This window comes from Eutrigla gurnardus (genome assembly GCF_963514095.1).
Source record: "Eutrigla gurnardus genome assembly, chromosome: 8".
Lineage (NCBI taxonomy): Eukaryota > Metazoa > Chordata > Actinopteri > Perciformes > Triglidae > Eutrigla > Eutrigla gurnardus.
This window is the reverse complement of record NC_139922.1, coordinates 11341757-11358337: the sequence shown is the minus strand read 5'-3', so window position 1 is coordinate 11358337 and position 16581 is coordinate 11341757. Positions and strand designations below refer to the sequence as shown.

General features: G+C 45.1%; 1 protein-coding gene across 5 annotated transcripts in view; it reads left to right on the top strand.

Moving 5' to 3' along the window:
• LOC311017263 (neuron navigator 1-like) overlaps positions 1-16581 on the top strand; it is a 71003-nt gene that overhangs the window by 17614 nt on the left and 36808 nt on the right. For all 5 annotated transcript variants that reach the window (XM_084015500.1, XM_084015499.1, XM_084015498.1 and 2 more), the window contains 2 exons: positions 5811-5913; positions 7392-7727. In XM_084015500.1, the coding sequence (XP_083871626.1) occupies positions 5811-5913; positions 7392-7727 (439 nt within the window). The remainder of the gene's footprint in view (positions 1-5810; positions 5914-7391; positions 7728-16581) is intronic.

Genomic DNA, 16581 nt, shown 5'->3' with positions numbered 1-16581 from the left:
AATAAATAATGTCAGTGGAGTCGCTTGCTTGTATCTGTCATCCATTCTTCTGTGTCGTTCCTCTATAAAGAGTGCGGCCGCTGCACACAGAGAGCAGGCTGTCTGTCCGACATGTGAGCGCGGAGCTGCAGCTGGGTTTTAAGCACATCGTAAAACACAGTTCCACAGGAAACAACTCTCTTGAACAAAAATACACCCAAACATTGCCACACATTATGGTCTGCCTTGGCTCGTTGCTGGATTTATGTAGCGTGTGTGTAGGTGTGTGACTGTGTGAGTGAGTGAGTGTGTGTGCAGCTCAGCCTGTAGTCGGATTTTAATATAGAAACGTGGAGCGTTCACAGGAAGCACAAGAGATACGGCTGAACGCTCCAGATATCTATCGTTTCATGATGCCACACAAGCTGACAACACGCGCGCATCCATTGTGGGATCCTTTTTGACAGCCCCACCTGCATGCCATGTGTGTGTGCGAGGGACACACACTCATTCCCCTTTGTGTTTTCAAACCAAACCAGCATGGCTGGAAGTGATGTGTTTTTTTGGTGTTACAACAACTTTCTTTTCTGAGAAAGTTAACGTCTCTCCGTCAGATAAAGCTTCCTCACCTCCCCCTCTGAGCAGATAGTAGTGTGACCTCTGCAGATAGGGCTGCGGTGAAGGAGATAGGAGTGTTTATGCCTGTATGTTTGTGCTCTGGTTTTTGGGAGGATGAGGGAGAGAAGTTTGAAGGTTTTAACTCCGTATTAAATGCTGTACAGAGGATCCCGGATCTGTTTGTAATATTTTCATCCGTCTGTGTTTCTGATGCAGCCAATGTGTTGCTCATCCCTTCTGTCTCAGTTATGGAATCTACTCTTACATAAGGGTTTCCAATTTAAAATGGATTTCAACACGGTCAGCTGCCCTAAACCACCGCCACCCGTCACTCAGTGTCTCCTCTTTGTCACGCTTGTACGTTGACGATCATGTTGTTTGAACCAACGGCCTCACAGTCGCACTATTGTGCCCCGACGTGCTCATTAAGCATTCATGCCACATATCAGATACGATCTCCGAGGGTCCAATATCCTGTGTCGACATCCCGGCGAAGCGGATGAACTTTAGTGCTCGTTTTTTTTTGCATTTGTTTGTATAAGTGCATGGATGCACATTTGGATGCATTAGCGTGTGTTTGTCTGTCCAGATGTGCAGGAATGACTGTATGTTGAAATGCTTCCTGTTTTGCTGTCTCAGGTCAGCAGATGGCTGTGATGTTACTATTGGAGACGGAGGACAGAAAAACAGTGGTTGTACTAAATGGTCACGTCAAAGAAAATACGTTGTAATGAACCGTTTTAGCAGCTTAGCAGGTTCATATATTGTGACAGGTGTGTATATGTGGGTTATGCTCCACAAGCACCATGTAATGACTTCAACGATAACAAAAAACACAAAGGTCTTCCTAGCGTCCTGTTTCCTGATTCCTGTATGTCAATGTGTGACTATTTTAAAGGCTTCCACACATGGAGGTGCAGACCTCTGATTAGGCGGTAGCAGCGAGGCTCAACCACACACATCTATCACGCAATGAGGGCTCTGTAGCCGGAGGAAGTGTTACGGTGACAGTAACATATGTGCACGCATGTGGACGCGACGGGGACAAATGAACTCCGGAAGGGAAGGAAGGAAAGAATAGAAACGGGAGCCATTACTCAAACCTACATTGGTAGATATCCTGCACCTCTCGCTGGTAAAGGCACACCCTGGTGTGTGAGCAGATGCATGAACACACAGTCCCCACACAGAAACACACCGTCGTAGAAGGATGCAATTTTACTGCACAAACACGCCTGCAAGGACAGAGCCATTAGTGTGTCTTTGGGGAGTTTTTTCCTCCTTCTAATGGAGAGGAGAGTCAAGTGACCCAGGAGAGGAAACCAAGTGGACAGCAGTTTGACTCTTATTTGTTGGTTCTCTCTGTCTGCTCGCAAATTAAACATCAGGCATCCACATCATCCCATATTTAACCCTAACCCTTTTCTTATTGTCATCCAATCCCATGAAAAGTATTGCTTGTGTGTCATATAGCTCATTTATCTGTTGTTGTCCAAAGACTGTTAAAAACATAGAGATGAGTCACGCTGTTGAGTCACACTGGGTGACTTGTTCCCTCATGGATAAACACAGGCTTTGTGTATTTTTTTGTTTTTTTTGTCACATCATCACATCCAGCTGCTGAAAACACTCACTTGTGCACTAAATATGCATTCTATTTACCTGAAAATAGTCCACAGCAAACCCATTTAATCCTAGAAACTACGGCCAGGGAAGCAGGAAAGCAATGTGAGCCGGACTAAAACAGATTCACATGAGAACATTCTGATTAATATTAAGAAAGCAATTGTTGCTTGCGATTGAAGAGCCAGCAATTGAGCTTTATGGACTTGTGACCACACGAACACAATAAGAAAAAGGGGCCTTTATCGCCATTATACATGTTGTCTTGCCATCTGTACTCTTGTTGTGAAGTTGGCAGAATATGCCCGTTTACTTTCATCCCGTACATCTATAACTTTGTATTTCTTTAGCTTAATGCCGGTTTGCTCTGTTTCAGAGCAGACTTTCATTAGGATGCGGAGGTTGCCCTCTTTGATGCACTTACAACAACACTCACACTCCAACTTGCTGACTCTCATTTCGAGAGCCTGAGTGGGCCATTACCAAAGGCTCCTCAGCTAGTTTCATAGCCTCTTCAGAGCTGGAGTGTGTGTTCACAAGTGCATCGAGACGAGGCAGGTGGTGCGCACCCGTCCCAACACGTCTATGGACACACACACACACACACACACACGCACGCACACACACACACACACACACACACATACACACACACACACACACACACACACACACACACACACACACACACACACACACACACACACACACACACACACAGTTAAAACCAGATCATTGTAATTCATCTGCACCCCTGGGGAGTTGCCGAGGCTGACAGGGATATTTGCATCCCTAATTCCCCCATCACCATCACTGGCACCACACCCCCTCCCCATGCCAGCTGGGACCGCCAGGGCAGAGGCAAGGCAGGAAGTCTTTTACATACATACACACACACACACACACACACACACACACACACACACACACACACACACACACACACACACACACACACACACACACAGGCACACACCGAGCACATGCGCAATCATGCAGACCGTATCTAATCAATTTGACGCCGATGTTAAACAAAGCTCACGTTTAGGGTAATTAAAATCCCCCAATTACAGCTTGCATGTGTGCGCGTGTGAGCCGAGTGTGTGTCAGACTTTTGTCTGCGTTTGCATGTTTAAGGGGTTCTTTGTTCCCACTAAACCTTTGTATGAGCAGATTACAAACATTTAACATTTTAAAGCTGATACGTGGCTCTTTAGAGGCATGACTACCTCTCATGTGAGCAGCGCCAGCAGAACAAAGTGGTTCTATTTTTGGATCTATTTTTAGTAATGAGACATTTGTATTATATGTGTGTGTGTCTATGTATGTGATTGCACGGCAAAAGGTTGGAACACAATGACTCCATCATCTGTCCACTGAGCGGCCCGTCCCCAGGGCTGCCTGATCAATTGCCCATGTGGCCATTCTGTTCAGTGAGAAATCAATCCGGCTTCATAAATCGGGCCGGGTGAGAGTGTTTCTCAGCGCGTTGGTGAATGAGTAGACTCACCGCGCGCGCGTGTGTGTGTGTGTGTGTGTGTGTGTGTGTGTGTGTGTGTGTGTGTGTGAGCACGGCGTTTAGTCTGCAGCTGTTCTTGAGATTGACACCTCTGGCAGCTCATGATTTGCCCTCCTCACTCATTAGAAGCGTCTCTCCTCCTTCACCTCCTCACTAGCCAGCTGGACTGATTCATGGGAGGGGTGGTTGTGAATGGGGTGGGTGTGTGGGAGGGAGGGGGGTCGAGTGCTTTCAGGGTCATGTGTGTTACTAGGTTGCTTCAGTATACAGAATATGTTGTTCTGAGGGCTCAGTAGAAAAAAAGGTGAGATTTATTTTGAATATTTAAGAGTCTATGAGCACAAATGTGAAGCCAGTGTGAATGTCATTAGTTTTTACAGTTATTTGCTCATAAACCAAAGAACTGATTCATGTTTTAGCTGATGATGGCACCAGAGGAGAAGTGAAGGGATCGTCAATGATTTCATCGTTCATCCCGAGGGGATGTGATTGTGTGAACCGATTTTCATAATCTTGAAATCTCTCCAAATGTTGTTGAGTTTCACTAAAAGCTAAAAAGCAGGTGGAGCTTCATGAAATGGCATGGCATCACCAAATACTTTGGGACTCATAATACCATGAATGTCTGCACAGTCTCAGTAACAATCCATCAGTTGTTGAGATATTTCACTTCAGGCCAAAGTGGTGGTCAGTTTTTGGGAAGTCCCATCTTGCAATTTCTATAAAGCAAAGATTTTTTGACAAAAAAGAAAATTGGTGAGAAACTGAGCTATGGATTTAAAAAAAATCTGTTGTGAAACTTGAATATGATTAGCCGTACATACCGTATAGTGTATGTTTGACAAGAATGAACACAGTCGGGGTTGTAAAAGTACACTTTTGTTGGTGTAATCATATTTTCACTTGTAGTAAATCTCCTGCTACGCTCATTTGGGAGTCAGCTGGCCAGAGGTCATCAGACAACAGCATGCCCCGTATCTTACCACTATAACTCTTTTACCACCATCCCCCCATCACACATAAATACATGCAGTAGGAGAGAGAGAGCAAAGGTCAGGGTCGTGCGATGCAGCTAGGTGTCCTGATTAGTTTATATGTGACAAAGAGTATTTTTCAGATTCCTCCTGGTTCTCAGTCTTAGGTCGGACCACTGACTGGGTAGGAAACTCTATGAAGGTAGAACAAAAATGGGAGCAAGACCTGATATCAATTTACGGTGTCAATAATTTGATTGGATTTGAATATTAAGCTCTCACGTTGACCTGTTTTGGAATGAAAACTGTAAAGTGAAACATGAATACAGGGAATCACTAAGTGGTTGAACCACTTTGGTCCTTATATTGCATTTGATCTTCCAACCACACACACACACACACACACACACACACACACACACACACACACACACACACACACACACACACACACACGGACGTATAAAGCAGCAGTCTGGCTGGATGGCCCAGCATGAATCTACATAACCCAATCTGAGCAGATTACAGCATGTTAGGAGGGGGTGAGACGAATGCCGATGTGTTTCCTGGTGGGTTTAAGTGAGAATGGCTTTTGGTTTATTCTGACAGCGAGGGGCAAAAGGGGAACAGTGCAATGAACGGGCACCAGGGCAGCATGAGGCTACTGGGAGAGGAGGGGAAGATGAATCCAGACAGATGGCAGGTGATGTGTGGTGTGCTCTGGCTGGATGCTACTGAAGTGTGAGACCTGTCTGTTCTTAAAGGCCTCCTCTGTTGTTTTGTCTGTCTGACTGCCATCATATTTAATTTAGTTTGCTCCACTGCCATCTGGAAAAACAACTGCACGTACTCCTTCACTATTAACTCTGTCATGTCTTTTCCTGGTGTGGTTCTCCACTTCCATTGTTTTGCCATTTTAGATTTAGGTTTCAGGCTGGGTCAGGCTAATCCTAGATTTTGGTCACTGCATGGGTCAATATGATTATCCTTGTGTAATAATAATTATATTATATAATATATATTTTTTTCTTCTTCTTTTTTTCTATCCATTAATGATGACATTTTATGCCTAAAAATATCCCCGTGTGTTTGCACAGATCCGGAGTCCCAGAGGAAGAGGACCGTGCAAAATGTCCTGGACCTTCGACAGAACCTGGAGGAAACCATGACCAGCCTGAGGGGTGTACAGCTCAGCCACAGGTCAGACACACACACACACACACACACACACACACACACACACACACACACACACACACACACACACACACACACACACACACTATCAACAAGAAGAAAAGACAAACAAAGCAACCAAGTGAGAAGGTAGCTGTGATGGGCAGATTCGTATTGACATTGCTAACAGTGTGTTTGGGGGGTGTGGTGGTTAACTGCCTGTGAGCTCTCAGATCAATATCAGTATTCCTGATAGACCAGTAGCTGCTCGTCTGTCATTTCCCGCCTGCTCTGCTTTCCCTCCGTGTTGGATAATACGGAAACTGCAGCAGGATTAGCTCAAAGCTCACTTCAAAGCCGACTCTCCCGATGCACACTCACGACTCCAGACACACACAGGACACGCAATAATGCCGTGATTGAGCGTATGCGAGCGTTTGTGTGTCCTCTACCCCCCTTCTGCTTCCTGTCTTTTACTGATGGTTGCATTCAGCCCGTCTTCAGGCTTTGTCCTTGATTCCTTCCCGTCTGTCTGCCAGTCCCTGCGTCTCCCGTCATGTATCCTCTGTCTGTCCCCCGGCGGGAGAGCCCAACATGAAGAGCAAATCAGCAGATGGTTCCCCTGCTGGAATACGTTTCCTTTGCCATTCATACCTTTATCGTAGTGTAATAACCTTGAATCACTTCCCGCCGTCCCCGAAGACATATTCCAGCTTTGAGGCCTACAGCCTGTCGGCGGAGGCTTCCTGTTCAAACAAGATGTCATATTTCCTGTGAAAAATGAGTGTTTAGAGTGAGAGATTTGCATGATTTACACAAATCAGATCGGTGAGCAAGCAAATTGTTTTGTCTACGCATACTTTCGTTGATATATAACATGTGCATAACAAGCAGACATCCTGTGAAAATCCAGCCCGACAAGACGGGCAGGAGAGTAGCATGCTCTCTCTCTCATCCTCTCTCCGTGTCTCATCCGCCTGCTTTATGTTAGTATTCAAGGCTTTCATTTGAAAATGTCTCCATTGATGTTTTCCGTGGAAAATATTCTGCATCCCGCGGACGAGATTAATTTTAATGTAGCAGTCAAAGGCCTGTACGGCCCACAGTTTGAGTAACTTTGAATCAGCAGTGATGTGCTGTGCTGCTTTAGCACAGGGAACGCATGTCAGCGATGCTGTTATTTGTAGACGCATGCAGACGACGGTGCCATGCAGGCCACAGGGGAACATGAAAGGCATGTTTGTTGACAGGAGTGTAACATGAACACACATATTACTTATGCACGTACAAATATGCACACTGCACAAGCAGACTCCCAGAAACCAACCTCGCCCGTATAAAGTCAGTATTAACCGCTGACTGAGGTCCCTCTGAGAGAAGAGGATGGAGGGTGATGACAGGAGGAGAGATGTTTGGATGGAGGAAGCTGTCCCTTTTAGGGTGGCGCCTTCAGTATGTCTGAAGAAACCTTACAAAGGTACATTCTTTTTTCATTCCCATAGCTGTGTGGAGGGGACCGTGTGCTACGACAGCGACGAAGCGGCTGCGTTCTCAATTTCCAGTTTATCGAATCGCTCCTCTCCATTGTCATGGCGCCAGGGTCAAGCCAGCCCCCGTCTGCAGGCTGGTGAAGCTCCATCCACAGGTAGCACCCAGTCGGACATTCCCCTCCGGATCGGCCACTCGGCTCGTATCCAACTCATCGAAGCACTGGACGCCTCGGATCCGTCCCTCCTGAAGGGAGATTACCTCAGTAGTAGCGACCTCGGCAGGAAGAGCCCAAACGAGGGTGATGATGAAGATGATGATGATGATGATGATGATGATCTAGGGAATGGGTAAGTTCTTTTTTTATTTGAAAATAATCTGCCTTGAAAGCATCAAGAATATTTAATGAAGCCTGCAGAAACCAGGACACTTGTGTCTCATTAATGATCTTAGCCGTTGCTTTGGAGGTGAATCCTGCCACCTGCCAACTGTTACAGCCCCACAGCTGCAGGCGGGCCTGTAGTTCGTAGTTTACCAGCGCAACAAAGCCTTGATCAGGCCCGCCATAGTGTCTGCCTCCACACTGGCAGCTGTAGCCTCCCTGTTGCAGCTGGCCTCGGTCGTAGTCAGAAAACAGCCCTCTGGCAGAGTCCGGGAATGATGTCACAATCATGGAGCCCCCTTGCAGAGATCATACTGTCAAATTCAGCTGCGAGTCCGCCAGCCTTGCCAGCAGGCTTCCATGTGGAGGAGCACGCACAACGTTGGCTCACCAGAGCCCCCTGGCAGAGCTAGAATGCAGGTGTTGGAAAACCGGTCGTTCTTTCTGTCGAGCCAATGTCAGGGTCAGGTTGAGTTTTGTTTCAGACTAGCCACGGACTCCTCAGATCAAAAGATTTGACTTAGCTGATGTTCATCGGCGTGTTTGCTGTGTTGCGTAGCGTTTGTTACCCAACTGATGCATGTCTTTGAAATGCCACTCTCTCCTATAATTGGAGCATCTTCTAAGGTATAGTTTCTGACATCACACATACACAGCTGACTGTGGCATTCAATCAGCACAGCTGGCTGTCTTCACGCTCTGATAGCAAACACTGAGACGTTTATGGAATCATGTTAATGTGAATGTGTTTGGTTGTGCATTGGGCCTTTTCTTTGAGAACTAAAGGACAGATCCTAAGAGGGAGCATGCTAGCTGCTGTTAGTGTTCCAAGTGTTTTTACCTCCCTGAGACTCCGTTAGTGAGTCTCTGTCTCAGAATGATGGAGAAGAATTACGTTAATCAAGTTTTACATCGATCCATAAAAAGAGGGAATTCGGTTTAGAGGGTCCATTGAAGAGTGACCTGAATTCTGTTCCCTGGACGTTCTTGGTTGGTTTTGGAGAACTTGCCTGAGGAGGTATGACACAACAATTTTAGCTCAATTGCACACAGAGCATCATGTTTCACTGACCGACTCAAAGAAAAACACATTATTTCACTGCAAACTTGGATTCTGGCAGTGTGTGTGTGTGTGTGTGTGTGTGTGTGTGTGTTCCAACCAAACTAAAGAGAAAAACTCTGCTGGCCACAACTTGACGTCTCCATGGTAACCACAAAAATGCACCCCCCAGTCACCAGGAAATCAATTGCAACACAGTTCAGGTCCCTGTAGCGTTATTGTGTAGGCTATCTGGTCATGGCCACCACTTAGTGGTTTTACAGGTTTGTAGTGTGCTGTGTGTGAGGAGGTAAAACAAAAGACAACATTGTTGCCAGGCCAAAGGAAAAAGATTGGGAAAGAGAGATGATAGACAGACAGACAAACAGCATGAGCTTGGAGACACACGTGAAAAAAATAGAAAATGCTATCTTTCTGCTTAAAGTTGCTAAACTCAGATCATATTCATGTAAATGTTATAACAATGTCTATACAATCTTCAAAGATGCACAAGACAAGGGTTCTGGCCCAAAACAACAGCCCATAAAAAAAAAAAAAAACTTGACTTGTTAAGATTGTACTGTTTGTGTCCAAGAGATATTGATTCTATGGCTGCAACTTAATGGTTATTTTCTATTCTATTGGAAATGTATCCAATAAAACGAAAATCTTGTTTATTCTATAAAATGCCTCTTACAAATTCCCAGGTGGCAAAGTGACATTTTCAAGTATTTTGTTGTATCCAACAACACACAGATATTCAATTTACAATTACAGAAAAGAGAGAAAGGCAGCAAATACTCTCAAAATACTCAGATTTTAAAACAATTTTTGTATTTCAAAATGTATTTTGTTTAGCTCTTACTAAATGTTCATGTTGGCCTTCATTGAATAATGTATATGGTCACTTTGAGTCTGCAGGCTGTAGTCAGGTGCCAGCTGAAGCTAACATGTCTTTACCACTAGAGGGCAGACTTGTGCTCCTGTTCTGCCCTCCACCCTAGTAAACTTGAGGTAAACCCGTGCTGGATTACTCCCTGGATTGCCTGATCTCATAATTTATTACACATACTCATCCATTATACATAGAGGCACTTCCCCTGTCATAGAGAGGTCACACTACATTACCATATCTCATCCCAGCATATATAATACATAGGATTTCCCCACATAAATTATGGATCACAAACACACACATGTTCTTTGTTTGGGTTACGTAGTCCTCGTCTCTTTGTTCGGTTCAATTGTGAGGAAAATGTGTCTCAAAATATTAAAGCACGGCTGTGAACTCATATGGAGGAGCAGGATTTGACTCATCGTGGGTCTTGTGACTCACTTGAGTCCAACTCTATAGGCGTGACTCACGTTCCCATACGAAGGTAAGTTTACGGTGACTGCACCGTGACCTGCCTGACACACGGACCCTATACCGACACACATACCGAGTCAGGACCCCTTGAGTCAGTTATCCGTTTCCTGTGCTTTTCTAGCTTGGGCCTCTTCTTGTCTGACGAGTGCCTCTTACATCTGGAACCAGACCCTTCCCAGAATCCCCCACACTCTCACACACACGTCATTCTCACCGGGAAACAGCGGGAGGTGGGACGGTGAAGACATCAGTCCCTTCAGCTTGTAAACAGTGATGAGGTGTAGTCCAGTGTTGGTTGTAGATTAACATTTAGACAGGTCCACCTTAAAATGCACTGAAACATATTTGCAGACCATCTGCACATTAAGGAAGCTGACTTGTCGATCCAACATGCTGTTGAGAAGATGTCTGTATAATGTTCTCACAGTGTGGGCATAACTTTCAGGAGAGCACTGCCACAAAACAAATTAATTCCTCTTAAAGGCACTTTAGTTCGATCGCCTTACTTGTCATTGTTCCAAGTCCACATTTTTTCACCGACTGTATGTATCGTGCCTCTCATTGTAACTTTAACATTAATATTCAGTAGGAATCACCTCATCCATATCACAGACAAAACAATAAAGTGAGCAGTCCACTGTCTGGAGAACAGCTAGCATCACAAAGCACGGCTGGGGAGATGCTTTGACATTTCCTTGTTTCTCTTGAGATCAATACTTCTTAGTCTCCGTAGCAGTGTTGAGTGTGTCAAAGTGCATGGGGGAGTAAATTGGAAAACCCAATGCCAAATATATACTGCTCAGAATGGGAGAATAAAGGCTCTACTAAACATGTGGATCTGTGTGTGTCCGAGGTCTACACAGAGTATGTGTCTGAGCCTCATCTGTGCTTGATGGTCGGTATTGATTGCCATTGTTGTTGTTGGAGTGGTAATAATGGGCTCAATCTTGGTTGAGCTCATGGCGTCTTCTGCGAAATCACGTTGGTGATGGCGCAGTCTCCATGACTACGCTGTGAGACAAGCTGGTTCACTGCACTAAACGTCTGAATTATGAAAACATTTGTTTGGAGCGGGGCACACTGAGCTCCCCTAAGCTTCTCGGACTCTGCTGGTTTGAGTGTTCGGGTTTGATGCGGTGTACTTTCTAGAAAAGCAGAAGTGAGCGGTCCATCCAGCACACATGGGGAACTGAAACAGAAAGAGGAAGGATTAAATAAGAAGTAATCTGTTTTCAACACAAAGATGGCTGGAATTAGCTTTGGTGTCATCAGTTGTTACTTTAACCTCATGCCTGCCACTAAATGGCAAACGCTGGAGGCCGATAACTGACCGTATCGATGCCTAAACACTTGTAATGAAGGAACTCCTGGACCTCGTCATTTAGTCTAAACCTTATTTCCAGTGGGACAGGGTAGTTACTGACGACCACGGTGTGTGTGTGTGTGTGTGTGTGTGTGTGTGTGTGTGTGTGTGTGTGTGTGTGTGTGTGTGTGTGGAGGAACAGAGCAGTGTCTCTCATGTCAAGCTCAATGTTGTACTCTGACACCATCTACTGGCCAACAACTAGAATCTCTGTCTCTCTCTCTCTCTCTCTCTCTCTCTCTCTCTCTCTCTCTCTCTCTCGCTCTCTCTCTCTCGCTCTCTCTCTCACACACACACACCATAATGCAGGCTGACACATGCGATTAATTAATTTATTTTCCCACATCTGGATCAGATTTATGTTACAGGTGATGGATCTGCTCTCTCACTTACTCCCCCCCCCCCCCCCCCTCTCTCTCTCACACTCACACACACATACACACATACAAACACACACACATCCTCTTGATGTGATCCTCAGTGGACACACCCAGGCTTTCCCTCTTGCAAAGAGCCAGATCGATAGACTGTGACTCATAAGGGCTTTTACAGATCCCTCCCCAAAAACTGCATAGCTCTCTTCCTGTCTTACACACATCACAACATGAGCTGAGATGACAATTAGTTTGTATGAAAGATGTTGGAGGGGAAGAAAAGAGAGAGAAGAAAAACTGTAATTAATGACTGTCAGATACAGCTGAAAAAAGACATACAGTTTGTATAATTGAGCTCAAAGGAGATTAAATGCTTTAAATCCAATGCAATGAAAAGGTCAAAGGTGAAGCGTGTGTGTGTGTGTGTGTCTGTGTGTGTGTGTGTGTGTGTGTGTGTCTGTATCAAAGTAAGTCACTCTTTACTTTGATACTGCTGTTGAACTCTGAAGGTTCAGTTTATTCTTAGGAGTAATTTTGCATGTTTAGCCTATTTAATTAGCGGTGTCCAGTCAGATGTGGAGCACACAGCTGATACGTAGGTGGTTTGTTTCCACAACGCTCCCACACATCCTACAGAAATCAGCCGAAAAGTAAACCCAACAGACATATTAAAGAAATCTGAAACTATACACATTGGGAATGGTCAGCAGTGTTATTAATACAGCCTGATTTAAGGAACTAAAAGCTGTAAATAATTACCAGTATGGTACTAAAACTTCTTCATCAAAATTCTCACAACGTGTCTCTTTCTCTGTCTGTAAAGACATGTCAGAGATGGTACTCCTCTCTGCTCCTCTCTCCTCCTCCCTGCTCATTTCTCCTCCTCTCCCTGCTCCTCAAATGATGAAGTGATGACAGTGGTATGTTTTCTCCTGAAAACTGTAAATAAAGGGATTTTTAAAACCAAAAACCTCCCTGCTCCTATCTCCTCCTCCTGCTCCTCCTCCTGCTCCTCCCTGCTCCTCCCTGCTCCTCCCTGCTCCTCCCCCTGCTCCTCCCTGCTCCTCCCTGCTCCTCCCCCTGCTCCTCCCTGCTCCTCCCTGCTCCTCCCTGCTCCTCCCTGGGCCTCTGCTCTCCCGTGGCTCTTCCTGCTCAGTGCTCCGTGTAATCGATTACTTCTCCTGTCATTATGAAGGCAAGTTGACTGAGCGGAGGAGTGTGCTCTTTCTTTGTTCCAACACGTGTGGGCAAAGCACTATAGGGGGAACACACACACACACACACACACACACACACACACACACACACACACACACACATAATTTCTTAATTAATACGCACCATTCGACATGTTCACATGACATATGTGAACAGAGCCATACAGAGATTACTTTGACATTCTGCGTCGCGGCCTACGCTCCCTTTTATTCTGAGTTAACGAAGCGTGAAACCAAACTTCACACTATAGGATCATTTAGTTCATAACTCCTAGCTGAGTTTGTATTGAAGTTTATTATTTATCCGCCTGGCGATTTGTCTCAGGGATGATGTAATCGTCTCCAGCTGTTCCAGCAATATGCTGCTGACAAACAATAATGACATTAATCTGTTTGTGTGCCAAAGTGGCACAAACACACACGTGCACTCACGCACACATACAGAGGCGTGCACACGAATGCACAAACACATTAAAAGATTTAACACTGAGTAACATATGGGGCTGCGGGGGGATTTGCGGTCCTTGAAACCCCCTCGACACCTTGTCCTTTTGTACATTTCTTTTATTCTTTTGTGTTTGCTGAGGCTGTTTGAACCACAGTTTAATTATCAACCGGCTTTGTTCACTATTGTTACATTACATCGTTTATAGTTTAGCTTTTGGTCCAAACAAACAAGGCACGAGAATGAGAATGAATGAGACTTTCTCGTAATTGTCAGTTCATCAGTGGCGTCTTTCACTGTTGCTAAAGAAAATATTTGCTGTGCTTCTTTTTCTTCAGTGTCCTTTTGTGTCCTCACACACACATGCACACACCTTTTGTCACTCTGCATGGATATGTTTAGTTTGACTACGGGCCATTTCATAATTGTGAAACATGCTGGAGTTGAGCAACAACACATGTGCTGGATTGGAGCTTGGGAACTACAACCATCCCTCTGACTGGTTTTCCCACATTCTGCTCTGGACTGAGAAGTTTGGGGGAAGTTAAGAAAATAAATGTTTTCGCTTCCTTGCTGTCTTTTCCTCAAACTTCTAGTGTTTACATCCTATTCCCAATATGACTATACTCCCAGTTTAAGGCCACGGCATTCAACTTGGCCCCATCAAATGCCAAAACCACTGCCACAACTACTGTTGCCTAGACCCCCCCCCCCACCACCACCACCCCTCACCCGACTGAGACCTGGTAAATCTCTATGGAGACGCTATGGCATAATCCCCGCTAATCCCTGGCTTCCTCTTATGGCAGGGTTGGAAAAGAATAAGAGAGCTCAGGGACTTGGTCAGCAGACTGCAAGGACAGGGGGGGGGGGTGATGATGGCTATAGTGTGTGTGTGTGTGTGTGCAAGACCCCCATGTAGTTCAGAGGGATGTGTTACCATGTCAACAAAATGAGCGTGCAAAGAAAATAAACTCAGTGTGTGTGTGTGAGTAGACTCTTCTTAATTCACAGAGGTTAAAATGTCACGACTTTTGCCCGATGACCGCTTTCCCCCCGTTTCCTTTAAGAAACGAGGCCCATCCCGCTCTTCCTGGAGATGTTTACCGAATTCACTTCATCTCATTTTGTTATGATATCATCACTCCTGACCTATGGGAGACATTAAAAGGGGGGAAATGACCTGAGAATAACAACCGATGGTGAAACGCGATGCTAAGCCAACAAGCGCAGATATAAACCATATAGACTGACATCATTCAGTCAACACACTTCTGCTTTTAGGACTTTGGAGGAAGTCCTAAAAGCAGCGTAGCTCCAGAAATGACAAGAAATGACAATCCTCAATCATGGTTCCCATATTTTACTTTGTATTTGCTAATTAGCAAATGTTAGCATGCTAAACTAAAAGGGATGACATGGTAATGACCGTACCTCCTAAACACCAGCAGGTAGTTAGCTTTGACATGTGAACAAGTTAGCATGCGTAGCGTGACATGAATAAGGGGGACACGTATCCTGGAAAGGCTTGGTGTCGCTAGTTAATTTATTTGGAGGGTATAAATGTAATTCCATTCACCTCCATGGCATCGAGTCGGCCACAGAAATCTCACAACCTGCAGAAATGGAAAATTATAAAATATACACTCTAGTGTATAGGCCTAGCACCACAAGTGGCAGGTTGGGTATTTGAATGTAGCCTATTTCTTCTCATGTGTAACCCTCTAGGTGCATTTGGGAACTCTGTTCCCTTTTACCATTTTGAAACCATTTTTCTCAGTGTTAAGAGCACCTTCCTTGTAATTACGTTTGAGGAAGTGATCAGGTCCATTCACATTCCCGTTCACTCACCGTGCTCTCACTCATTCACGCCGTCCCTCTTCATCTCTACCGCCTTTAAGTGCATGCTTAGGTCCTCTATAGGGGGTAAATGAAGCTTTTGGATGGAAGCCGCCTCAAATACACACACACACACACACACACACACACACACACACACACACACACACACACACACACACAGACATCCAACGAGCTTTAGAGGGTTAACCGTGGGGTGTGACGGGGTTTGTAATGCGCATCAAAATTAACTTTGCTTCCCTCCCATTAACTCCCACCGTGTTATTCTCTGGAGTTGTTTCGACATTAGTCACAGACTTTTCTTTCGGCCCCCCCACCAACACAATCATTCACCCTGGCCCCTCCCTCATTACGCCATCTCTTAATCTCATCTTTTCCTGTATGCACCAGTGCTTCCAACGGTGAAAATAATCCTCATTATTTTCCCAGGACACATAAGCTGAACCGGTTGCAGAAACCTGTTGAGCTTTACATCGAAAGACAAGTTTTCTGAGCGGCTCCACTCCATATTATTCTCAGCAGACTGAAAGCATAGCGTTGTCCTCCAGCAAAGGGCCTAATTAGATGCTTTTTTTGGGGGGGTTCAGACAAGGAGGGTTCCCTCAAGTAACCACAAGACCACCTTTTTCAGATGGGACGCACCCTTTGATGTTCAACCCCGAGTGTTTGACTGTGAGGTCATGCTTTCAGCATTCAGGGTTTTAAAACCTGGTTCCGTTGTTATGTTAGTGAGCTACTAGACTGAGCATGCAGGCTGGTATACAAACCACAGTTTGACTCTTCCTCTGGGGGAGGAGGCCGTTTGCCAGAAAATCAGACAAAAGAATGTGTGCGTTGACAGCTCCTTTTAATTCTCATATCCGAGTGCACATTCGGAGGTTGAGATACAGGTTTGGTTTCGTAAGCCAGATAAAGTCTGTGTGTGTCTGTGTGTGTCTGTGTGTGTGTGTGTGTGTGTGTGTGTGTGTGTGTGTGTGTGTGTGTGTGTGTGTGTGTGTGGACAAGGAGAGAGTGAGGAAAGCAAGTGTTGTAGTGTGGAGATTTCTGAGTGATGAGGCAAAAGAAATCACATCCTGACTGTGAGAGAAAATTCAAATGTTATCGTAGAAATAGAAGTAACAGAAGTTTCTGTGTGTGATTATGAGGAGGAGTATT